This window comes from Lates calcarifer, linkage group LG16_LG22 (assembly GCF_001640805.2).
Source record: "Lates calcarifer isolate ASB-BC8 linkage group LG16_LG22, TLL_Latcal_v3, whole genome shotgun sequence".
NCBI classification, from domain to species: Eukaryota; Metazoa; Chordata; class Actinopteri; family Centropomidae; genus Lates; species Lates calcarifer.
In genome coordinates this window covers 4,340,687-4,366,924 of record NC_066848.1, presented here as the reverse complement: position 1 = coordinate 4,366,924, position 26,238 = coordinate 4,340,687, and the positions used below count along the sequence as shown (strand labels likewise).

General features: G+C 40.2%; 1 protein-coding gene across 3 annotated transcripts in view; it reads right to left on the bottom strand.

Moving 5' to 3' along the window:
- Nucleotides 1–26,238, bottom strand: part of macrod2 (mono-ADP ribosylhydrolase 2) — a 380,118-nt gene that overhangs the window by 124,231 nt on the left and 229,649 nt on the right. For all 3 annotated transcript variants that reach the window (XM_018667034.2, XM_018667033.2, XM_018667035.2), the window contains exon 6: nt 2,241–2,362. In XM_018667034.2, coding sequence (XP_018522550.1) covers nt 2,241–2,362 — 122 coding nt within the window. The remainder of the gene's footprint in view (nt 1–2,240; nt 2,363–26,238) is intronic.

Sequence of the window (26,238 nt, the reverse complement as noted above, 5' to 3'; positions counted from 1 at the left end):
CTATCGAATTTCTGACTTCTGGGGATAATAGTAAATGTTCAGTCATACACACTGAGCTGCCCTAAGGTAAAGGAAATGCAGTAGTATTCCCTGTAAACTATCTGCCTTGACATGCTACAGTCACAAGGAGATTGTGATGTGATGATTGTGGTAGCCGTACTCTTTCGTAGCCTAAAGGCTGGCTTTGAGCTCTAAGAAAGAGGGATTAACTACCAAGCTCTGGTTCTTTTTAATCTTTCATGCTCAAGTTTATTTTGTGTTAGGCTTTGTTTTGACTCCTTTTCCTTTATAATACCCTGGAATCCCCATTAGGGAGCCAGCTGTCTAGGATTCCCAAATGTAGCACCCCTCTTTTGCCCACTTTGTAGACCCACTTGGCAGGGTGCCCGTCTTCGGTGGGATCTCTTGTTTCCCTCACACAGCAAAGCTCAGAGTGAGACCCTTTCAGATGAGTCAAAATGAGCTTAGTGCTGATCAGCTAACCAAAAACTTGGACTCTTTGTGCTCTGCACCAAGAGACTGCAAGACTGTCTGTTAACAAAGAATTAGGACTAGAGAACCCTTAGAGCCTCTCTTCAAGTAAGTCTTGCATATCAAGGCAGACTAGAGTAAAACTAAATCAAGGCCACATCCTTGCTCTGAGAAAGAAACAACTATTTTCCTTTTGCTTTTGGTAAAAAAGGTTTTCTGTTGTCCTTGCAGCAAGGAGAGAAGAAATGGACTGTGGCTAAGATAATGTAATGACTAGGCTCATCCTACAAGGCCAGTCAATCACAGAACACCACTGTTTTCACTGAAGGCCTTCTCAACACAGAGCAGCTGTATGAATACATTAGACAGGATCCAGCCTGCTCCCAGTAAAAACAGAAACTTTGTTCTTATAAATATATGGATTGTTGGATAAATAAACCAAGAGATAGGTCTAAACTAAATAAATCTTTGTAATGTGTCAGAAACAAAGCAGGGATTGGGGCTTTGTTGAAAAAAGCAGACAAGCTAATAGTGTGTTCCTGCACTGAGGCCTGAGGGGCCCAGTGCTTTTGGTGACCCCTCTGCCCACAAAGCCTCAACAGTCCAGCACCAGGGCAAATTATTCTATTGTGCAAATGACATTCTGATATAATGTCATTGTGGCTCATCATATCTTAGTGGATGTAACTGTTGTTAGGGAAGTTTAAAGATCAGTAGGCATGCTGCTGATTTTGATATAACTTCAAAACACTTACCATAACTACTTCAGTCATTTGGCTTCACAATCTATTTAATTGCTACCTAGAGGTGAGTGTCTGTGCACTCACAATAAGTCATCATCAGAGCAGGAATTTGTCACAATTATCTTTAATGAAACTGGCACTCATCTATGTCTCCACTCTCTGTTGGTAAGTACCTCCATTGATTGGCCTCTGATGAGGCTGTGGGGCAGTAGGTTGGCACAGAAAATGTGATTTGTGGCTATTTGGTGTGATACTGATTTGTTTACCCTCTGTGGGCAGGGCAAATCCATATATCATGTGGACCAGACTGAAACATATGGTCCAGAGCAGGCTAGAAGCTGGGATAGGATGTGAATGATTGCCTGCTGCCAGCTGAGGATTTTGTGGGTATTGTCTCATCTAAAGCCTTTATGACTCACCACAATCACTAAACCTTTTCCTGCATTTTAAAGATGAAAAAAAAAAATTAGGAAGAAATGGCACAGACATTAAAACATCTGAAGCTACTTGGTGCTACACACTTAATTTCATGGAAACAAAAAAATAATAATTGATATATCGATGTCAAAGCTTTTATAGAATTTAAGAAAGGGCACAGTTTTCTGACCTAAAAATGGCTTTCTAAATAATGAAAAAAGAAATACTGCATTATTCACTGTGGCAATAAGCAGAGGTGGATACAAAGACCTGCCTTTCATTTAATCACAAGCCAAAACAGTCTACATGAAAAGCCTTCATTTGACAAATATGGAACATTACCATTTTGTTGTTTTCTCTGTTGCTTTTGTTTAAATAAAGAAGATTAAGGCTTTTCAGAACTGTATCTAAAATGAAAGATGCTAAATCCTTTTGTTCTTGTACCTTTTCCCAATTTCCTAAAAATTTCAAACATGGCTTTTCTCACTGAAGGCTTACTCACTGTCAAACAAAAACACAGAAGTACATAATTTATTTCTTTCAAGCTGCACGTAACAGAAACAAATTTCTCCTCAGATGAATGTGAGTGCGGCAGTGTACTGTACTCACCACAGTGCTCAAGCCATACTCCTTCATCAGCCTGAGGGAGTTCTGGTAGCAGGAGGTGAGGTCATTGGTCTCAATAGGGCCTACATGACCTCTGGCCACTGGGCCCACGGTGTGGATCACATCTGTTGGAAAGGGACAACACACAAAGCTCATTTCAGCTCAGCCTACTTCTAGCAAGGTTACGTAGCTGGCAGTGTTTCTAGTGGTGCAAATGAGAGTATAAGGAAAAGCACAATGCTGTAAAACCTTTTAGCTGTCTGCCATACAGCTGAGCAGTCCAGACAACGTTTTTAGAATCTGCAAAATCATCATCAAATACAAAATTTGATAAAGTTTGTCTTCACAATGAGACAATGGGAACAGCATGACCAACCCACTGCCTGAAATGAATGCATTTATTCAGTAAATGAAACGGCAGCTTAGATAGAAAATCAATTACAAGATTCTTTTATGCCATCTACTCAAATATTCATATCTCTCTCTGTACTCTCCTTGCCTTTGCATGGTAATGTCTTTACCTGTCAATCACTGGTCTCCTTGTCTGGCCTGGCCAGACTGAGGAATGCAGCTTCTTAATTGAATCATAAGAGTGAAGACAGGAAAATAAGAGAATGTAAGCAGTGACTTGACAGAAACAGAAATCTTCCACATTCTGCCTGACTACCCTTGGCCTTCTCAATGTTGGACAGGACAGGTCAAAATCAATATGCAAGAAGTAACTCTGCATCGCCTACAGAGCTTCCCAGTGTGGTTCATCACAGGTGACTAACTGCAAGGATTCCAATTTTACAAAAAAATAAATAAACTAAAAAAAATACTGGGACATATTCTTGATATTTCCTCAAAAAAGTCATTAAGGTTTAGGTGCAATATCCTGCCACTGTGAACTATAATTCATGAAGCGATGATTGATGAATGTTTTTTTTTCTGTTTATTCAAAAGCAGACTGTCTCAGACTCCAGAATAACAGCATTTTACTTCATTCAGCAGTAGTGGCTGGTAAATCTCAATTCATGGCCTATTAAATATAAATCAACTATGACTCACACATTTGCAATTTAACACATCAAGTCTGAATTTCAGTGCTCTAAAATATTAAACCCTGTTGAAGTAAGAATTCTGAAAATTTACACCTGGTTCAGGTGCAAGAGCAACAGCCTGTGTTTTAAAATGTAGTAACCTCATGTGTTTTCTTACATCTAACCTCACCATTTACCTTAATGTAAAACACTTAGCCTCACTTTCCCTTAGCTATATTACTACTCCACTTGACCATAAATCATTAATAGATTAAATTTAGTTCTCAGTTGTATGTCTGGTTGCTTAATAGGTCAGGATGATAAAATGCATGGGGAACAGCTATAATCAAATGGCTTTCACTGGCTTTGCTTAAGGGGTGAGATTTTGTGTTTGGGAAAGGTAAGAAACAAGGGGTTTGAGTGATCCCCAGCTAAGCTGAGTTTGGGCTGTAATGAGAATGGAGCTGTCTGAAGTATTGTCTTTTTCCAGAATAGCAGGCTGAAAATTGCATAGGACAATGTGGTTATAATGGGACACGTGGTAAGTTGTTTTTCGTGCATAATTCATGAAGTTTTTCACTACAAGAACGGCAACACGCCAATTAGAGTGTGGGCAAGCGCCAAAAACCAGACTACTGGTGAATTCATGAAATTTTAAACAGTTCTTATCTCACCAGTGCAAATGTCTCCACTGGCATCCTCAACACTTCCACATCAAATAAATATTTATACAGCTGTGTTTCTGTAAGGTGAAAGATATATCTCACTTTGTAACTAAGGAGGAGCATTACAGGAAGGACAGCTCCAAAACACTCTAACAGCTGCTTCAGTATCCCTGTAAACAAATACAAATGACCTCTCCACCCTTGGACTTGGAGAAACTGGGGTTATTTATTTTGTTCAGGGGAAAAGGGACAGTCATTTTCTAAATCAAACAAAATCCAATGATTGTTTGCAGTGAGGTGTTACAGGCCATTAAGCTGCTTAAAAATTACAGGAATTTTATTGAATAAATTTCTGAAGACTGGTGAGCATACTGAAAAAATACAGTCTAGTTTTCTGCAAAGATTCTAAAGTACAGATTTAAATAATCAGTAATCATAACAACTGCCCTCATAGTGCTTTTTTTATGTTCCTCTCAACTGCTTGACTATGGACAGTTTTAATTTAGCTATGGACAGTTTAACCTTGAGGATACTCTTACCTTAAGGTTAAAGCTTTCTCTAAATACATAAAAAAAACTTTATTTTTCAGTGTGTTTGAAGACTCAGGAAACAGTTATTTATGACCATACTGTTTTTCAATACATAAATTATACAAGGGTGCTCTTTGCAATGAGATTTTGGAAAGCTGTGGCAAATAATCCATCCAGCACAAGTCTTTATCATCATTTTTCTTTTTCTTCTAGTAGATCCCTCAGCTTTTATCATTATTTGCATCCATTAGTTGGCAGACACATTCCAGTGTATCAGTGTTTTTTTTTTTTTTGTTATTGAGAAGCATATACCGACACATGTATATCATTATCTCTGTTCAACCTTTGTGCAAGGGGCACATAAATCTCTATATTAGAAGGGCAGAAAAAATGACTAGTGGTCCTCTTGCAGTGCGGGGGTAGGGTGTGATTGCGGAGATGATAACGGATGCTGAAAACATCAAGAGAAATGTTCTGATGAAATACATTAAAGGAAAGCTCTGGCTTATGTGCGTATGTTAAGAGGAAATTAATCAGCCAATATCAGAAAATATCAAATCTTCACATGAAAAGTGAAGAAGAGGAATTCACTTGTGAAAAATTGAGAAACATGCCAATGACTGGGAAATGAAAGGCTTGTCATTTTAAAATTAACCTGTAAAGAAACAGAACTTAACTACAAAGGCTAAATTACTAGACACAGCAGAGCATAGTTTGCTCTGAGCATACAAAATAAGTCATTAAGGAATTAAACAGAACTCTTCTTTATCACACATACCACAAAATCACTGCTGCACACATTTCCGTCAAGACTCCACCTTGCCAATTCCACCAGTGGTTAATGAGCTTTATTCCCAGCAACGTTTTTTAGCAGTTTTTCCACCAATGTCTCCACTGGATTTGTTCATTGTGGTCTGCTGCTTGAGGCTACAAGGTCAATAACACAATTGAACCAGAAAAGACTGATGATTGCCATTCAAACCGTGCTTTCTTTCTTTGTGAGCCTCAAGGCTCTGCAAAGAAAAACAAACAAAAAGAACAACAAAACAAAAATATTCTTGCAGGTTTACTCTTTTTATAAAAGTTGAAGTAAGGACCCAATTAAATACCTGATACTGACTGCCATTATCTGGCATTGTGATGACACTCTACACAGTAATGAGGGAAACATAAGCAAATTACTTTCCTTTCTGTTACTATAAGCACTCGGGATGGGCAGAGGATGGGGATGAGGTGGAGTCTTTTAATTGTTGACATTCTGCTCAATCTTTTTCATTCTGATGGAGGAAATGTGCCACATTGCATGTATTATGCTGCTTCTAGACTGGTAATGTGCCATGATTAGCACACATTTCTCCCATTAATTCTTGAAAGTCAATGAAAAAGCACTGAAATGGGGAAACATGTAGCAAGCTGCACAGTCAACAGAAAATTGTTGTTTTTATCTTTTTTTCCATTCAGGACTATCATACCAACAAAATATTTGGTCACATTTACTCATCTCCTATTCAAGCAAAAACCAACTCTATGCATATGTATGGTATACAAACTACTATTGCTGTTTCTACTGTTGTTTGAAATCAATCAGCCTTGAAAGAAATCACAGCAAACGCATTACTGGATACAATTACAAAGGAACAAATTTCAAATGCACACAGCCTTTGTCTGAATACTCTCCAAGTGTGTGACTTATCTCTTCCTTTAGGTTGTGGTGGGGGCGTGTCATCTTTCTGTAACAGCAAAGGACGCCGGAGAATACTGAGGCAAATCATGGATATAAAGATAAAGATGCTCTTGCACATTTAATAAATAAAGAATTAGCAGAAATATCACTGCACAATTTTAATACACTACAGTGTGACAAAAAATTGGTTCAGTCAGCCAACATACATATAAAGGATAAATCATGTGAATACAGTGTTACATAGTTGATGTTTGTTAACTGATTTAACCAATTCAGTGGATAGTAATGGAGGTAGGGACCTCTTGGGCCTGAGTGCAATGATCAACTGTGTTGTAAGCCTATTTTGTTCATACTGGAGATGAAGAGAGGATGTCCGTATCCTGTTCAGTTCCAAATTGACACAGATACTACATGCCAGACACACTATTTGTACACAATCACATGAGATCATTTTGCACAAAACACTATAGGAAAACACTGAAAGACAACTTTAATGCAGGTTATTTTTTTTTAATTCCAGACCTATTCAGATGTCTAATTTATCTTGACATATTCCTCCAAATTGCAAGGGCCTTACTGCGCAATGTGCAGATGCATTATTTAAGAAAATATAAATATCAGATGGTGACTCCATATCGGCACATTCCTGATTAAGAAATAAAATAAAAAATAAATACTGATGGAGACATTTCTTGTGGCAAGTGATTTTCAGTACGTCTCGACTGTTCAGGATGGACTGAGCACAAAATGACCCCTTAACACACCAACTGCAGAGCAAGTGTGTGAACATCTTAGATGAGCCTACTAAAATATTCCTCAGCTCCGGGAGTGCTGAGGAATAACTACCAAGGGGACATGCTCACTTCAAAGACGCCACTTTCTTAGCAACTAAAAAATCTTTTGAAAAATCTAGACTTCATTTAAAGCGAAGTGCTGTGCTATTTCAGAGAGGGACCGGCACTTCACAGCCTAATCAATCTTTCATTTTTACTTGCCTGCACTGACTTTGAGACCGCTTTAACATTCTACATTACAACAATTCCAAAAGGCTGAAAATTTAACACGTTTACTGTAGTGTGGCTGCTCCTGAATACTCCCATTCTTGCAAACAACCCTAGAGGTGCAGTATCAACACCATGAGTACCAAAGTGATATGTAGATATGGAACCCTCATCCAGGTCTATTATAATTCACAAGAGCCGGCAGACAATAATCAAACCAGTTTCGTGCTGCCCATGGCAATTATTCTCCACACTTAAGAATCAACAAAGCGCATAATGACTTACAGTCCATTAAGAAATTCAGCCAAAATTGAATTTGAATGTAGTCACAATTTTTATGGGTTAAGCCAGATTTTGTATGGAGAGTGGACTGTGGGCTTATAATAGTTTGTGAGAGCCTTGCTAATAGAATTAAGTGTCTCTATAAAGTTCTGTGACTGATGCTGAAAATCAGCGGCTGCGTTTTATTCGCTGCGCTCTTGATTTCACTGTGGTGGCTGAGCTGTTTTCAAATTATTTTAAAGTCAAGAGGTAGCTCAGTCACTCTCTAACTCTCATTGTTAAGGGTGGATCAGAATGATGAAAATGCTGAAGTAATTTAAATATATTGTTATATATAGTTTCCTCATTAAGGGGAAAAAAGGTCTTTGCATAATAATATCAGTAAAAGCACCATCACAAAAAACAGTAGGTCTATTATGAAAATTGTCCCTGAGGAAAGGAAATTGTAGCTGCAGCAGCTCATGCTGCATGAAACCATGGGATTATTTAAATCCAAGAGAAGACGCTTGGTGTTGTGCAACAACTTTGTCTTTTTTAAAGACTTGGTTTAGAAAGACTTTATATTAGAATGCATCAGAATAAATCAATAAAGATCAATAAAGTTATACAACAGTCTCTAAAATCATGTCTGTGTGCTATTAGTATTGAATTTCGTCCCCCCAAAACATAAACAAAAACAAAAAGCAAAACAAAAAACAGGAGAACAGATTTTCATTTAAAGAATAATTCAACAATAAAGTACATAGTTGCTACACTGCTCTCTATGGGTTGAAGGTATTTCACTTTTAGCCATCTGTGATGTTGAAACAGGAACTTTACACAGTTGACGGGCAACATAAGCTGTGACATCATAAACACTAAGAGATGCTCACTTGTATTGTACTTCAGTTGTGCCTTATGAAATATAAAATGTCCAGCTCTTTGCAGACTGTTCTACACGTCAGCAAAGTGGACAGATAGTGGAGACCCCAGATCTATGAAATAATAATCAAATAATCAGATCACTCTCTGTGCACCAGCAAGGATAAACTGGCAGGGCTCCTTGCCCTGTCAAGGACAGGAAGTGATAAGGGGCTGCACAGCTGTGTGGTGTCCTGAGGATGTTGGTGCCTTTCTCTCAGGGCTACACTGTTATGTAGTCTCCTGAAGATGTGGTTCTTTTCTCCTACAGACGTAACTCTGTTAGATAGTGTGTACTCTGAATTGCATTTAATCTATAATCTATTATACTCAGTACTCATTGTGCATCTCATGTGTGAGGAGTGCAGTGGGTCAGTTTGCAAACATATGAATTAAACTTACAGAAAGACAACCGTTGACTCTGTGCTGTATTCAACAGGAGAGTCCCAGAACAGAGATCTATCTATTATATTATTATCATTATTATTATTATAGCATTAATAGTAGTAATAGTAATAGCAGTAGTAGTAGTAATAACAGTAGTAGTAGATTGGTATTTATTGTGTACTTCAATGCTGTATAAGTTCATGCTCTTGTTAAACACTGTTTTGCTTTGCCAGCCAGTCAAACCATCAGTCAATCCTTTAACTTTACTATACATGCTGGTTTTAATTAATGACTGCTTCCACACATCTGAACATGACAGGAAATAAGCAAAAGTCATTGTGAACCGAGTGAACATGTCTATCTTTTGTCAAACATGACACTGTCTCTTCAAAGCGTTCAATGGCCCGTGGAGAAAAAAAGGAAAAAAAATGAGATGGCATCTTGCTTCAAAGGGCTCTCCAGCGTTTTCCATTCCCTCATCACGACAAGTTACTCACTGTCAGTGTGTCAGAGTGGTACACGACATGTTACGGAGTTTGGCAGGTGAGGATCCGCCTGTGTAAACGCAGGGGATACAACTGTGGTGTAGAATTACGGAGTAACACTGCATCCGGTTTAGGTTTCTCTTCACCTACTGTGCAACTTAAAAATACACGAAAAGTCAGAGAGAGAACAGGGGTAGAGGGTTAATGAGAGGTAACAACTGCTGTAATCTCTGCCAGATTTTAAAAAAGACAAATGACAAACTGGACATTGACGCACTGATACTTTCTTACAGTATCAGTATCACATACTTGTGTACAACTGAAAGACATGCTTAGCTTGGGAGTTACACATTACAAGTACACAATAAGACTAGGGGAGACTAGGGTTCTCAGCGTGAAGTGATAGTGTGTAGTATAGTGAACAGTACATGTATGTGTTGTGTGACAGAGTTGAGGTCTTGGGACTCAGGGCAGGTTAACATGGCTCCCTGATGGTTCTTTGATGGCTCAGCAGTAAAAGATTTGAACATTAATCAGGTGAGTGTATTTGTACATAACCCTGAAGACGCTGTATAGTTCAGACAAAGTAAATAACAAGCAGTGCAACTCAATGACAAACTTCCCAATAAAATTGTATGCGCTGTATACAGAGGGTGCCAGCCATTGTCACTCAAATTCTAATTCCATAATGCCCACAAGAGTGATCGCATTTCCCGTAATTATATGTATTTCGGTGTGATTGCTAGCCTGGACCCTCTCAGCATGCACACAGCTGTTCCCATATTGGTCGCTGAGGATTACTAAATGAAGTGTGTACACCCACTCGGACATGGAACTGGTGTTGTCATGGTGACAGAGAGTGCAGAGTGATCCCCTAATGCTCACTGAAGCTCCAGCCTGAGAGAGGGGGCTTTTTGCAGACCTGGAATCATCTGCCTCATGCCGAGCAGATACAGTTGTTAGTGCATTAATATTCCCTTCTTTAAAAATGGATTAAGGGTGTCTTAGTGATTATTCATACACTTGGATTTCAAAGAGCTTTTCCATTGTGAGTGTCACTGAGATTCTGTCACACTTAAACAGGCTAAGGGGTAAGGAGCAGGAGAGGAGCAGTTACAAAGGATGATGACAGAGCATCATGCACACATGCAATATCACAGGAATGTTTTTGCTGATTGTGACCGATAATTATTTAATACAAGAGTTCATACAGAGCCAGAATAGTTCAAAATTTCACCACGTTTTATGCATAGATCTTACTGTATGTTTCATAAATAAATCAGTTTTGGAGTGCTGAGGCACCTTCAGTAGCATTTTTCCCTGTGAGAGTAGTTGACCCTTTGAGTGACTCAGAACCATGACATTTTATGAAGCACTGACCAGTCCTTCTCCATATTTACACCTGCCAGTAAGCTACAATGACATTTAAATCTTCCAGATCACAGACATGCACATAGAAGTCAAGTCAGTTTTATCTATATAGTACCAAATGATAACAGAGGCTAGGTTACTTTTCATGTAGAGCAGCTCTAGACATATTCTTAATGATATTATATCCAGCACAAATGCACACAGAGACACGCACACATACAGGCATAAAGTACAGTACAATGCAATCCATGCTGCCTTCAAATGTCAAGAAGCTCTTTGAGTGAAAGAAAAGACCACTTAATTGGAAAGCCATCTTTCAGCCTGCTGGCACACATTTTTCCTGCTTTACTGTACTGAACAGAAGGTGAGGTGTGTGTGTGTGTGTGTGTGTGTGTATGCATTAGCCCCACACTGAAGGACAAGAACACTGGGGGGTGATGATTGTTTTGTTGTACACATGCTGTAAGAATGGCCCTGCTAGTGTCTACAGGGACAACAGGCCCAGAGTAAAGACAGAGGGAGAAAGTCACTGAGCAGCACCGCCAGCTGTTTCCACTGCTCTGGGCTTTCTATAACATTCCTCTAAGCTTGAATGAGCTGCCAGGTGACACTGCTCTCAATAGAGTTCGCTAGTTCTGCCGCTTGCTCTTTTTCCAGTTTTTCAGAGCATTCTCTGCATGTTTTGAATAAAGTGTGAATATGAGAGTAGCTTTGCCATGCCTGAGGTGAGACTGTGGATGCACAAAACAAGTCATGCACACAGTTTGTAGACTTAAAGAGTACACCAAGAAAACACAATACGACATGTAGCAATGTATTATACTGTATGAGTCAAAGTGCTCAAAAATATGATAGTAAATGTGGACTTGCATACAGTGTTTTAAAGGAAAAATCCACGCACGCACGCACACACGCACACACACACACACACACACAAAGCACATGATGCATATAACATTATTTTTAACAACTGACATGTAATCAACACTTTTGTGAGTGAACAAAGGAAATCATAGGCCATTTTAGCTTAACTGTCACATGAACTACAACCACAGCATCTCACTTACTCCACAGGTCTCAATTTCGTTGTCATAGCTCTGCAGGCACGACATGGCTACATATGTGGTGATAGAGACCAGAGCCAGCATGCAATGACACTGTTGTGTGTAAGAGGAATCAGACCTGCTGGGTAACATCATGTTGCGAGGAAAATAGAATTTTGAATTTTCCTGTACAACATGGACCCCCTTTTCTGACAATACAACTGATGGAGCTGACAAAATACAGACAGGTCGACTAAATTTGAACTCAACAAGCAGTAATCTATACAACCACCTACTGTAGGGATCTGCTAAATTTATTGTTTACTTGCTGGTGCCCCTGCAGCATGGTGCCCTGCTTGGCAGAGCTTTGAAAGCAACCTGCTTTTAAAGCTCGGTTTGTTTTGTATGAAATGCAAAAATACAGCATACAGCTTCATATAGCCTTTCATCTCTGCCTCTTAACATTAGACTGTGATGTTGTTACCTGACTTCAACTGCTTCTCATCATCTCTCTGATTAGGGCACCAAATAGTTGGGGCAGTACATCATAATTCTATGGAGGTCTGTGCAAGCAGGTCCTTGAGCTGGTGAGCTGAGCTTCATGAATCTTTCAAATGTCAGTAAGGTTTGTACACACACATCCACACAGTTGCACACATGCATACACAGAGTTGTGGAGACACAGCTGCAGGGAGACTGAAAGTGATGTGGCCTTCACAGATGCTATTACCCGTCATTTAAATTAAGACATATGCGCCTGACGTGTATGTGATGGAGAAAGACACTGCGGGTGGAGAGATTAAGCACGCTCTCATTCCAGCAGCATGTGCCACACGCTCTCCAAATTATCCTAATGACAGTAATTACAAAGGCACATTCAAGTCTGTGTTTGGGTAAGTAAGGGTTAGGAAATGGGAATAAATCGTATTGTGTGGCACAACTGTATTTTACCCTCACCAATAAACACACGACCAGTGAACAATCAAGCTGTGAGTTTTGTTAAATAGAGATTTACTCTAATCCTGAATTCTCCTACAAAAAAGGAAGGCGGTTTTACTTTCTCTATGAATCAGTGTGCAGTACCATATGTATAATTCCAAAACGTATGAATAGACTTTTCACTTGATATTTCAGTATTGTGTTGATTAATGTACTTAACATGTTCATACTCAGCACTCAGCATGTTTCCTTTTCCCAAAAAAGTGTTAATGAAATGTAGGGTAACGTGCTGTGGCAAGTGTTTTTTCTGTACAAGATAATAATGAAAACAGATAACAATTGAGCAGTAATAGCCAGAAAAGACAAGCTGATGTGAAAATATAAGTGAATATCTCAGTAAAGGAGATCGTGCATTTTGAAATACAGGGAAATAAACCTTCTTCACTAATTATACAAATCAGCTCAAAACAGAAAACATCTGCAGGTCAGGGTACAAAAATAACCACAAATATGTTTTTTCACAACAAATGAAAATGACTGTGTGTATTTTTATAATAATAAGTTTGTTTGTTTACAAATATAAAATGAAGCTGAAAATGATCAAATTGATCCACCAGCTTGTGTTGTCTTTATTGTGCTTTCAACATTGTTGACTTCTGTGCTCCCATTTGCTTCTAAAAGACTTGAAAAAGAGGGATGCTTTATATTGTAGCCTGAAGCAAATAAATATTTTTGTTAATCAGATAATAACTTTTGACCTTCTGCTCTTGCAAATGAATGATGAACTCTACAATCTTGGCAAGTGTAGACCTAAGTATGGCCCTGAAGCACTCAGAGGGAGGACAATTTTTTTCTCTTTGGCTTTCTCTTATTTTTGGAGTTCAAAGTAATATGATAATGCCACAAGGCCTTTGAAAATCATGTTACTACATATAAAAAAATGTCTGACAGTTGCTAACATGCTGACATTCACAAGGCTGCAATAAGACAAAACTGCAGGGGGCTGCATCATCTCATGCTGAAAGAGCTGCTCTCTCCCTGGGGCTGGACTGAGGCCTGTCTTCATGTGAATGTGAAATGGTTATTTAATCTGGCCATGTTCCGGAAAGTACTTGAGCATTTTCTCTGTATAAATAACAATGCTTTTTATACTTATTTTTGTGTGAATCAGCACAGAAAGGACAGGGGCACATTACAAATATGTTAATTGTATTTTAGAAAATATCCCATCAATTTACTGATAAATTCACTTGACACAAGATTTTGGAGCCGTAAAAATCAATAAATCAATTAGTCATATTGCTGTTACTTCCAAGTAAGTGTGCATAAAATGGAAGTAGTGGGCTGTGACCTTCAGGAGCAATGGCTGAGTTGAAACAAGATGGTCAGCCCTTTTCCTATTTCCTGCACTCAGGAAGCCGTGATGCTTATAGGTTCCTCTCAGCCCAAAGCTGCACCAAACAGACAGCCCACTTATCAACTCCTTTCACATCCAGTGTGCCATTCATTACTCATGTATTCATCGCCTCTGCAGTTTAATTACAAGACTAATCACAACAAACTATCTCCTTCACTACTGAACCAGCTGTGGGCCTGAGGGATTCAATGCAGCTAATCAATTCAATGTTCATTGTTTTCTTCAGGATTACCACTGCAGCTACATGGAGTTCAATTCTACATATTATCTAATATTGACTAACAGTGTCATAATGCATTAAGAGAAGTAAAACCATCTGTGCAATTACTCTGTGCAGTAGGCGGAAAAAAATCAAGTTGCCAATTCCTGACTAGTTTAAGAATAAACACTCCCCTTCACAGCACTGGTCAGTTTATGGGAAAACAGCAAAAGCCAGAAGAAATCAATGCAAACACTGGGACAACATTAAAAAACCTCCATACTGATGAGACTGGGAGACAAGCCTGGGCTCTTCTTGAAGGAATGCAATGCAGCTAACCACCAAACAGCCCACCACAATAGCAGCATTCAGAAAATTCTTGTATCTTTTTCTGTATCACCTGTGGCCACTTTGCTACTTCAGAGTATGACCTCCCAGAAATGACAGAAGAATGACTGTGGCGGTCCTATTTTTCCCAGACTTCAGTCAGTGGAACTGGGGTACGGCCCCATTACTGCTCCATCTGTGAGGGCCACCAGAGCAGGCTCTTATCTGTGCCTTTTTCAGGTACCGCCACTGAAGAAGCTGTGACAAGGACCCATCCAGTCAGTGCAGCCTCACAGGACCTGGGTCCTGAAAGGTACACTACTCCATGCACTCACAAAGACGGATTATCTACAACAACATCAAAACTTGGCCATCAGTGTGAGGCAGCACTGGCAACTTCTATGAGAGGGCCCCACTGAAATAAATAGAGGTCATCCTCACACTCCTCTCTTCTCTCAACCCTCTTCACCCCTCCCTCCAAACACCCATGGAGACAGTTTCAGGGCCCCATGTGGATGAAGAAGAACTGCAACCAAGTGCCCCCAGGGAGGGAGACTCGACAAAAAAAATGCACCTACCTAGCAGTAGTACACCTGCCACATAATACTTCAAAAGACAGAGAACACATACACAGTGTGCTGAATGCCTGCTTGTGCAACACAACCGAAAGGTATAAGAAGCATGTTCTTATGGGAATACATTACTCATAGTATAACACATGGCCACATGGTGCAGCACAGATCAAACATGCTGGAATATAATTGAAGTTACCACACAGTGAGTACACAGGCACTGGGTGTTGATGCTTTGGACTGATGGTATACTAAAAACTCATTAGGTGCTTTGCTGGAACCTGGCCCCGCACTGTCTTTTTTCAGTTCTCCTTCCTTTTTGTCTTTTTCTCTTTGCTTCTGTCAATCTCTCTTTCTCTCCGTCCCTCCAATTCTTCCTGTATCTCTCTGTCTATCTGTCTCTCAGTGGTGTTGTAAATGAAATCTGTTGAATCGCTGAATTTAGCAAAGGTTTATGTCTAGAAAACGCAAGGTCATGCTTAGCATCGGTTGGCTCCCCACCTGCTTTACTGCAATTCGTTTGCTGTGTGTATTTATCACAGATGCAGCCATTTCTGCACTGAGGGCTGTGCCACACTGTGCATACGCTCACTTTGTTACCCCCGACAGAAATGCCTCACTAGGGAGAAGCCTTTAGTAGAGCGCATATAAACTCTTGCCTTTTAGTGGCATGGGAAATGCTGAAATATATACATTTATGGTGTCTGTTTCTGAGCGCTATACTAAACTCAGAGTTTGACCTTGCCACTGCTTTGCACAGGCTGTTCAAAAATGCTGAAGTGACTGTTTTAAACAATAGATAATTAATGTTCTTTTTCCCATTCCTAGGAGTGGCTTAGATATCTAGTCATGCCATCAGACAGGGTACATTACATAACAAATGTAAAAAATTAAACTTTTACATAACAGAAAATGGAGTTTGGGAGGGAAGTTTAGATGTAGAGGGGAAACGTTTGCTGGAGTAGCTCTCATCTTTGGCTAAGAGCAGAGGGCAGCGACTTGTTGGCCTCACAGCTGCACCAGTCAGAGCCATCAGATAAGGGAAGCAAACAGGAGATAACAGAGTGCCGCTAGATCTCTCAGCAGGCCTGCATTAATGGTACTAATGGCACACTGCACTTTAGGGTTAGTTTTTGATGACACAGGTAGCTGGGTGATGTTTCCATATGTTCAACAAACATGGGAGGCCCTGTATAGCTGGGTCACACACAAGTACTGTGTTGGCCAGAGTGCAGCAGCATGATGGACGGGAGGTTATCCCTGCTCCCTCCCCCAGCCCTCATAATTCATAGCAGCCCAGCCTTTTGCACAACAGTCTCTTGTTCTTCAGAGTATTTTGGGAATCAGAGCCACATGCCCCATGAACATTTATCTTACTTTCACAAAAATGTGGCCTTAATGAGGTAATTTGGGGTACGATGCTAGATTGACGTGGCAGAAGAGCTTCAATGTGTGGTCCCTACACAAGCAGAGTACAGGTCAGGGGTATGAGAACTTGTTACTTGTGTGCAATAACTGGCACATGCTAGCTCTTTTAGCTGACGCATACATAAGAGAGCAAGAGAAATAATCATGGGACTGTACTCGTGGGTGGAAGACACAGTTGGACAAACGGGAAATGTTTTTTACCTCTAGGTTGCACAAGGTGAGCTGAGCAATCAGCCATCAGTTTCACCCCAGCTAAGAGAAATCATTTAGCCCAGAGCCTGGAAGCACACAAGCAGGTCTCCCTCTCTGCCAGATCCAGCAGATGCCTACTACTACCATGGTGACCTTTAAAATATGCCTCACCATCTGATTTCAGTTTTAAGCCCAACATAAAGAGCCACCAATACAGAGGAGTATGGAGAAATGGAAAGAGAGAGAGAAAAAAATGAAAGATGCTGAAAAGAAATCACAAAATAATCCAGGTTGCACATAGCCAGTGATGCTTTTCTTATCCAGGGATAATCAATTGAGATTCTTGCTATCAAAAACTTTTCCTTCCAAACAGTATACAGTTTATGAAAACCTTTATTTTTCAGGTAGCAGAACAAACAAACACCATTTTCCATTCAGGTATGTCTGGGCAGTCTGACCGTGTGGGACAGAAGGCTTGTAAAAGCCGAGAGGATTCTCTTTTAGCACAGAGGCAAAAAATAAAAACAACCTCTTAAATCCACCCCAAAGCAGCCAAAAACACACAGACACATCAGCCAGATAGCACTTCTTCAAAGTAAACCCGCTCAGGATATGAAATGAAATGATGAAGAGCAGGTGAAAAACATTGCACACATCAGTGCCGCCGCTCATACAGAGCTGAAAATAGTTCTCCACACCTGACTGGAGAGACAGAGAGAGTCTAAAGGATGGACAGCAAATGTCGGTCTGCCTGTACACTTCAGGATAAATGACGGATACAGATGAGTTTTACACTCCAAAGCCCTGCAGCTGACAATTATATAACTTGGTAAGGTGAGGTAAAGATGATGCAAGTAGTAATATATGGATACATTCATAACTTCATTAAACTCTAAGGGTTACTGGCAGTGTAAATTGTCCATGGGATATCTGATGCATAATCCAAAGCTCAGCTCAAAGCATCTGTCTACCTATGAGGAATAGTTTGAGTTTCTGTACTCTGCCCCATGTTTCCCTCACTATATTTGCTTTTTATTGCTCTGTGTATGGAACAGCACAAATTAGACATTCTTGTTGTCATGAATGATGTGGACCCACTGCGACTAGTGTTAAGGGGATAGCACAATTGTTGCCTTTATATAACAGACTTCCAAAGAGACATGCAGATGCTGTTAAAAAGATCCTATACCCTGGCACTTTGGCACTTTGATGGCAACACAGAATATGTGTAACACTGCGTTGCCTTTAAACAATAAAAAACAATGAAGATAAATCCATAGGCAGCCTCACATTCAGTATAGGAGCAGTTCCAGAGGCAGCAGCTGTTCCATGTGTCTTTTGCTGCAATTACTTATCACAACCTTCACACCAGTCACAGTTAATAATACAGATATGTAAATCGAGATAAATATCACGTCAATGTATACCTGCTTAGCATTAAACTGCATGATCTATTTTACACTGATTACCACGTTGTCATAGAAACAGTAGCCACAGAAATCATAGTCTGCCAACATACAGCTATGACTGGGATTAATACTTCATGTGGTTTACAGCACAATATAGTGTAATCATTAATTTAGAAATGCATGAAGCTGCAAGGATGCAACTGTGCACAATCACACACACACACGCACATATTACATTCATATGAATTGTGTTGTATGTTCTATGTTGTACTTGCAGGTTGCACAAGTATAATCATAAATTTCTATTATTATGCACTGTCTGATAAAGTATACAATAATAAATGAGGTATTACAGCTCTATGAGGATCTAATCTTATTGGTTGTTTACAAAGTACCGTTCCTCTGAGACACTTGATCAAAGACAACTACTTCTGCACTGGCAGTGACATCATGTGTAAACAGTGAGTGCTGCAGTGGGTGTGTGTGGTTGTTTGCGTATGTGTGTGTAAGAGAGTCTCTGGAAAAGAAAAGACTGGAGGCAGGGGCCTTCTCCCATGTTGAGACTTGGATGAAAATTTTGTGCGAATACAGCAAAAAGCCTGTGACAGCGTGCTTAATTATTTTTGGCTGTAGCAGGCCCTGCCACTGCCTGGTGGTGCCCAGCGGTGCCTGCCTCTCAGGGGGGCAGAGACATGCCGCCATCTGGGGGTGTGTCTACCCTGGCCTTGTTAGCATAAACCTAACTACAGATTCATGAAATTACCTCTGAGACGTCTTCAAAATACACACAGATCTGTGGCTATGGTAAATACATTGCCCTTACTGCAGTTCTCATAAATAAACAGATAACATACCATTTTCACTTTGCAGTATCTGCAGTGGAGAAGAAAATGGAAAGGTAACCTCAGTGGACGTGAAAATGAAATATGAGAGTGTGAAATGGGGGTAAATGCACTTGCTGGTGTTTTCTTTAAGCATCTGCTAAGGTGGGGTGTGACATTGCTGAGGTAGGCTACTGGAAGGGCACAATGTCTCCCAGATGACTTAGGGGGGAAGTTTCTCTCACACATTGCTCTCCACACGATTGGAAAAGAGCAGTGGGAAACAATGTATTTCCTAGAACTTTCAACACCTCTCAAAATGTATCATAAGACACAAATTGTTTGTTTTCTAAAGTCTGCCCTGAACTGGCAGTCACAGCCCCATATGACAAAAAAGGAAAACAAAGGTAATTGCTTCAGGTTTTCTCACCATACAATAAGTATAACCCCTTTCTTCTCCCTCTCCTCTGCTGGCCTCCCACTGTGTCAAGGAAAGAAGCAGGTTGCCTGATGATGGCAGGCGCTCACCACTGACCTGGGAAATAAATCCTTTAACAGGTGGCCAGCATGGAGGGGAAGGGCTAAATCAGCAGCACACCTTCCTGCTGCCGGCGAGGCTGGCTGTTTTATGTGCCTTAATTACACAGTCCTCCAAAACCTTCACCCCCATCCTCTCTTCCCCCTGCACCCACTGCCCTTCATTCACCCTCTGACTCCAAGGAGCAACACACATACACAAATGTAATCAGGCACATGCTAGCTTTCTGCCAAGCAATCATTTCCATTCAAATGTCAGGTGTTGGGTTAATACACTATAACATCAAGATGTGAGGGAGTTGGTGGTATTTCAACTACAGACAATATCCAACATCCAACATAATGTTTGTAATATCCAGACTGAAATTTCACAGACAGCTAGAGAATGGTGTGTTGTGACTTCTATTCCTGTGCACTTCCATTCATTGATCCAGTTTCTGAATGATACCACCAATTTTTTTGGCCCTTGACTCCTTGGGGAGATCAGCCATGTGTAGTTTTGTCAGTCTCTGTAGCTAAGCAACTGAGCATTACAGTGAAAGAGACCAGCGCTTGCGGCGGTTGCTAGGGAACTGCTAGAGAGTGTTACCACTTGTGAACAGCGCTTCGATATATCAGCCTCTAATGGTTCAGGTCTGATGGAGCTTCGCCTAGAAGGAGATGAGGGATCGGCAAGCAGGCAGCATGCTCCATCTCACCAGCTATACCATATGTCACAGTCGACAAGTCTCTGGAGTCCCACGCATCAGCACACATAACAACCAGATGAAAATGATGGCAGGTTTTCCCTCAATAGGAAACCATTTGCATAGAAGTGGAGACTGAATAATTGAGAGGTGTGGGAGAGAGCAGGGTGGCTGAATTGGGATGAAGGGATGTATGCCTGCCAGCCAAATCCATTAGCCAGGCCTTGCTTGGCTGAGGCAGGCAGCTGATGGGAAGGCTCTGTTATCGGACACTAAAGGACACTAGGGCTGGCCATCACCACGCCTGCCCTCTCTACTCTTTGCCGCAGGGAGAGAGAGAGAAAGACAGAGAGGGAAAGGAAAGGAGGCAAAATGACAGAGACAAAAAGAGAAAGTGGGGGAGAGACCAGAGAGGTTCAATAACAGAAAGACTGAAGAGGTGTTGCCCTGTTACAGCTTTATAATTGGCCTGCAAGGGCGGTCAAATGAGAGGCTACTTATCGCACATAGCAGTTCCACAAGAATACTTGTCCATCTCTATAGCTGGACCCTATTTAAAAGAGCATTAGGACAAATGAAGTGTTGAAAAAGAGGACACCATCCCTCTATTTAAGCCAGGATAAAAAAAAAGAAGTATTAGACAATTGTATCCCATGCAAAAAAGAAGCTCTGTTGGGTTCTGTTGGGGGCCTAATTGCCCAGGAGAATATCTCTAGTGGATGAGCCCAGAGCAGCTTTTACAGAGGACATCTGCTATAGTCGCTGTAGCACACACCATCCAGGGTCTAAAGATAGAGTGTCATGTGTTATACAGACTGTAAAGCTCCTTATAGCAAATTAGACATAGTAAATAAATCACCTGTTGTCTAAACATTTTACATTTAGTGGTGACAACATTTAATTCCTGCTTAAAAATGTAAAAAAAATAAAAATAAATAAAGATTCCCCTGAGCTCATGGCTAATAAAATCAGTAAAATCAGTAAATCCTTTGACTGTGAATCAAATGACTCTAATGTGAAATTACTGCTTCTCAAGATGTATCACATAAAACTCACAGACCATAAAATTATTACAAGACTTTAGACTATTACTAGACTTAACAATTTGCTCTCTATCTGCCAGATGCAACAACTTGATAAATCCACTGTATGACCATTTTGTTTTTGAGTTTTTCACTTTCTACTGTCCAGAATTGCTAAATAAAGCTTTTAAAATGACATGAAATTGGAAGCTATTAAAATTTGCCAAACCACAGCACAGTGGAAGCAGTTCTAACAGTTTTGACCTTTGAGGCCTTTGAACTGACTCCCTGAGTAAATGTTGTGTTGGTCTGGTTCTCCATTGTAGAAAAAGCTTTGGAAAAAAGTTAACATCCAATATTTGACTAGAGCAAATTGAACAACTGTTTTTAAAGAATCCCCACTAATTCTAACATCTCTTTCCTCACATTTGCCATTTCAACGTGTCTCTGTTAGCAGTTTACACTTAGTATCTCTGTGTGAAAGAAAAACACATTGCTGCAGTGATGCATTGCCAATCAGATTTATGCTGCACAGTCTGGTGATCCTGGAGAGGGAGACATCCAAACAAAGATAAAGAGAGGCAGAGAGGAACACTACCCTAAGACTGAAGCTGCTTGTACAGAATCCAGTACAGCATGACAAAGTCCTGGCTTTGAATAAACACATAGAGACACAACTTGAAATAATGAGCATCAAACAATAACCAGGGCATTTCAATATAAGACATTGATTTGTGGGTCTGGGTCTAGTCTTTGCTCATGCAGCACAATAAATTTATGGAGAAACAAAATATACTTCAGAAAAACAGAAACCAAAACAGAAACTAATCATATTCAGCCTCGACCACAATGATGGTGTATAAAAGATGTTTCCCCCTCAACCAAACAAACAGAGCAAAGAGTGACAGAAGGAGAGGGTAACACAGAGAGAAAACTGTGGAACATAACTAATAATTGGCGTTCAAGCCCTGAGTTTCATAACCCCTTATCATGACAGAAATACATGATAGCTTACACACAGAGAAGAAGAGGGGACAGCCACAGGGCCTGCTTTAAGAGGATACAGCTGTATGTGTTTACAAAGCTCTCTCTCCCACTGCTTCTCTCTTTCTCTAAAACACACATTGAAAATCAAGCATGAACAGATATGCACAATTAAATTAGCTCCAAGCTCTGTTTAACCGCATCTGCCAAATAAAAGACATTAAAAAACACAACCCGTAAAATTTCAACTTTACATCTTCCTGTCCCCATAAGATCACTGAATAGAAAATTAGGTTCAAGGACATGTTGTTCTTTAATGTTACGAATAGCATTATTTCAGTAATTTGGTGTTCGTCTGTGGGAAACCCTACACTGTGAATACTCACATTATCTCATATGCAATTTGGTGCTTAGCCTCACCTGATGTGTTTTATTACACTTTAAGTGAGTAAATACTTAACAAATACCTAACATGTATAGATGCATAGATCCTGGCAGGAATCAAACTGCTAACCAAATACTACACTATTCAGTTACAAAATACATAAACCACATGCTGCCACTCTCACCGCAGTAAGCTTGCAATGCTCTCTTTCTTTTAACTCAACAAACCCCATAAGATTTCATATAATTTACTGCAATTTAAACCTTTTTAAGCTTTAACACCATTTTGTCGCCTTAGAATAAGCAGGTCTAGAGATCTCAGTCCATATTAAAATAGGCATTTTGCAAGAATAAATAGCAGCTATCACATACTAGTGGCACTGCATCACAATGAGCTTGTTATTGCAGTGCTACAGGAAGTGCATCCCTGCAAAGCGTTGAAGCCTCATTTGCATGTTTTCATATTTAATTCTGGACAGCAGAGACAGGTCTTGATGTGGCCTAATGTGATGCCTGACATTGCCTAAGCCCTGTAATTATTTTCCTGACCTGCCCAACAATCATCTTTCCTCCAGTTAATTGCTAACATAAACAAATCCTCAGGTGGTCCAAGTTCATAGGCAATGTTTTGCATGCATAACGGCAGTCTCATAGCAAAGACTAAACGACCGTCAGATTCTCCCAAGACTCATCACAACTCATTCTATTGCTGCTTCATGAAGTGCTAAATTACAGTTTCTCTAAAACAGCATGATTGAAAGACTGATTGATAATGATTTTTTTTTTTAAATATGCGCGCAAATGTATGATTTTTCCCAAGTAGAAAAGTATTATAAAAAAATAAAAAAAACACAATAAGTTCAGAATGAATAATTAATATAATTCTGACTTGTATTATCAAGCTTACTGAGCTATGGAAGCCATTGTTGCTGACTGTTCAATATTTCAAAAGGCATGGGAATGAGGTAAATGTCTTTTTCCTTGGATATGGCTCTATGTTCTGGTCATATATCCGCACAGTGGCACTTTTATTGTGGTTCTTTTGTGTCTTGTCTGTGTGTGCTTAGTTTTTTTGGTGTGTTGTCGCTATGAGTGAATATTTAATGATGCCATGGCAGGCTCTCCACTGCTGTTCATCTGGGCATCGAGTCAGCGGAAAAACTCTCTCTCTGGTTCTGCCATCTGTTGGAATCAATAAGGGGGGCTTGAAACCCCCAGCCACCGATCAGGGCTCCAGCATGTTGACGATTAAAGCTAACCCCTCTCTCTGTTCCTGCAAGTCCTGCTCACCACCAGCAAGGTTAAATGGCAGGTGCTGAAAGAAGTATATTATACCCTGCACAGTAATGCTAATCCCTCAATTAAATTATAGCTCCCAAGCAGACAGGCCTTTCCTGGAGCTGCAGCTCCGAAAGCAAAGCCCTGCGACATGTTTGCGCACTACAGTCCGCACTTCATGCTGGGGCTTTGGATGGATTTATGGAAGGGAATGATACTCTGCAGAAAGACAACAGTACACAATGTGTTTGTGCAGCGTAACTAGACATTAAAAGCTTTGGGATGTGTTTGTTTAGCATGGCACAAGCATCATGAAGCCTTCAAACAACAGGAGTGCTCAAAAATCCTCTTTGTCCTGTTTGCCTTCGTCTGATGTTTACAGTATGTGACTGTCATGAGTGCACAGCAATAATGTCTGTCTGCAGCAGATGGGAAAAGACTGAAGCAATGTCCTTCTTCTTCAGCCCAGAGGGGTGCTCCTCCTCTAATGGGGAAAAATAAGGTTGTTTAATTGTAGTTTATTTCAGAGCCTGATTGCTTTTATTGAGCTCCATTATTCTTGTTAATGAGCCTGTAATGTGAATGCTGATAATGTGAGAGCAAGTCTTTTCCTCACAATGTGAGTTCCTAGTGTTTTCTGGCCACTAAATCCTGGGCTACTTTTCTTAGCCAAGCATCTGTTTGCTGCTCCCTGCATTGCTGTCATTGACCTAACAATCAGTCAGGAGTGAAACTTTATGTCCCATGGTTAACATTTCTTACCTGGAAAGTGCCCCAGATGTACTGAAAAGCACTGAAGTCAAGATTCTGACTCAAATCAAGGAATATGTAAAGATAAATTATACTGGACACTCAAAAGATGTGTCACAGAAATTCACATATAGATAGTGGATAGTCTAGGATGTTTACTTCTCTAGGAAAGTTTATCGAGGAATGTTTGTGGAGGTTTACTCAAAAGTTTTTAGTGTTTTTCTCCCAGATACACAAAAAAGAGCACACACATACACACACACACACATGCATTAATCTTATGAACAACAATCTCTTTTGCAAGAGAGCAACAACATTTTGACTGTCATTCAGTATTTGGCAAGTCGACTGGCATTAAATTGGGTTATGCAGTGGCAAGTGTGCTAAAATGTTGTTGGCATTTGGAACAGGGAGAAGGCATTAGCATTACACAAAGAGTGCATTATGAGTGAATAATGCACTGTGCTACCAGTTTGGACATGCAGCAAAGTGAATGTCAAAACTCATTCGAACACACATTCTTCAGCCCATGCAGCCGCATATCACGCTTAAACAAGGATACAAGGAATCCTATCTTCTGCTCATTCCTTCATTATGATAACCACAGCACCAGAGGAGGGAGACGCCAATGCCAAAAATGCAGATATAGATGATAGTAGTCAGTCAGCATGGCAGCAACTCACTCATCACAGGTCAAGGCAGGACTGGAGAATACCTCAACATGCATTAGGTAAGAAGCAAGAAAACACCCTGTCTATCACATGGTAAGCACACATACAAAGAAAGACACAGCGTACACTCGACTCAGGATGCTCTGGAGTCTTCAGTCCAGCTCACGTGGATGTCTTTGGAGTATGAGAGAAAACCATAGAAAGCTCCACCTAAAAAAAGCTGTGACCAGAATCCAAAAAATACAAATCCAGGACTTTCTTGCAGCATTCGCCAAAATATACACAAACCCTGACACACACTACACACATTTTTTTGTTTACACATGATGCTTCTACTTCCAGTATGCAGAAGCATTCACTGATCCAGTTACTGCAAAAGGAAAAGTGCTTTGAGGATAACTAATGACATCAGACCCTTATAACATTAATAACTGCTCACAGCATTTGATCCTTGTTACGCTGGTCTGACGAGAATAACACTTATCTATGCAGTTCAGTGATGTAATGTTTGCCCTGTATTCCACCAAGCACAACACTGTGCTTGGTGGAATACAGGGCAACATAGTGGATCATATCATTGGACAGTTGCTTGCTTAGGAAACCTGCCAACTGATAATGGCTCTGTAATGTAATTACAGTCCTATCAGGGCAGTTATTTCACAGACTTATGAGGACACATTTTGCTTCAAAAAGATCCTGTTCCATTCTCTGAATAAGCCATTAAACAGGCTTCAGACTGTCAGACACATCAAGCTTAAATCCCCAAAATTATAATGATTAACTTGTCCTTGCAAACTATCAGAGAACACATAACACTAATACTACACTGATAAATTTAGAGTGAAGGAGGATAAATGAAAGACATAGAAAATTACTATTAACAAACTGCAAGAATTACTAAACTATTTAAAATCCTGTAAGTTCCATTCAAACTAAATCTTTTTAAGTAGCTTTCCCACCAGCTTTTACTAGTGCTGTGAAGTCCCAGACTGCACAATAACGCCCTTACAGACAC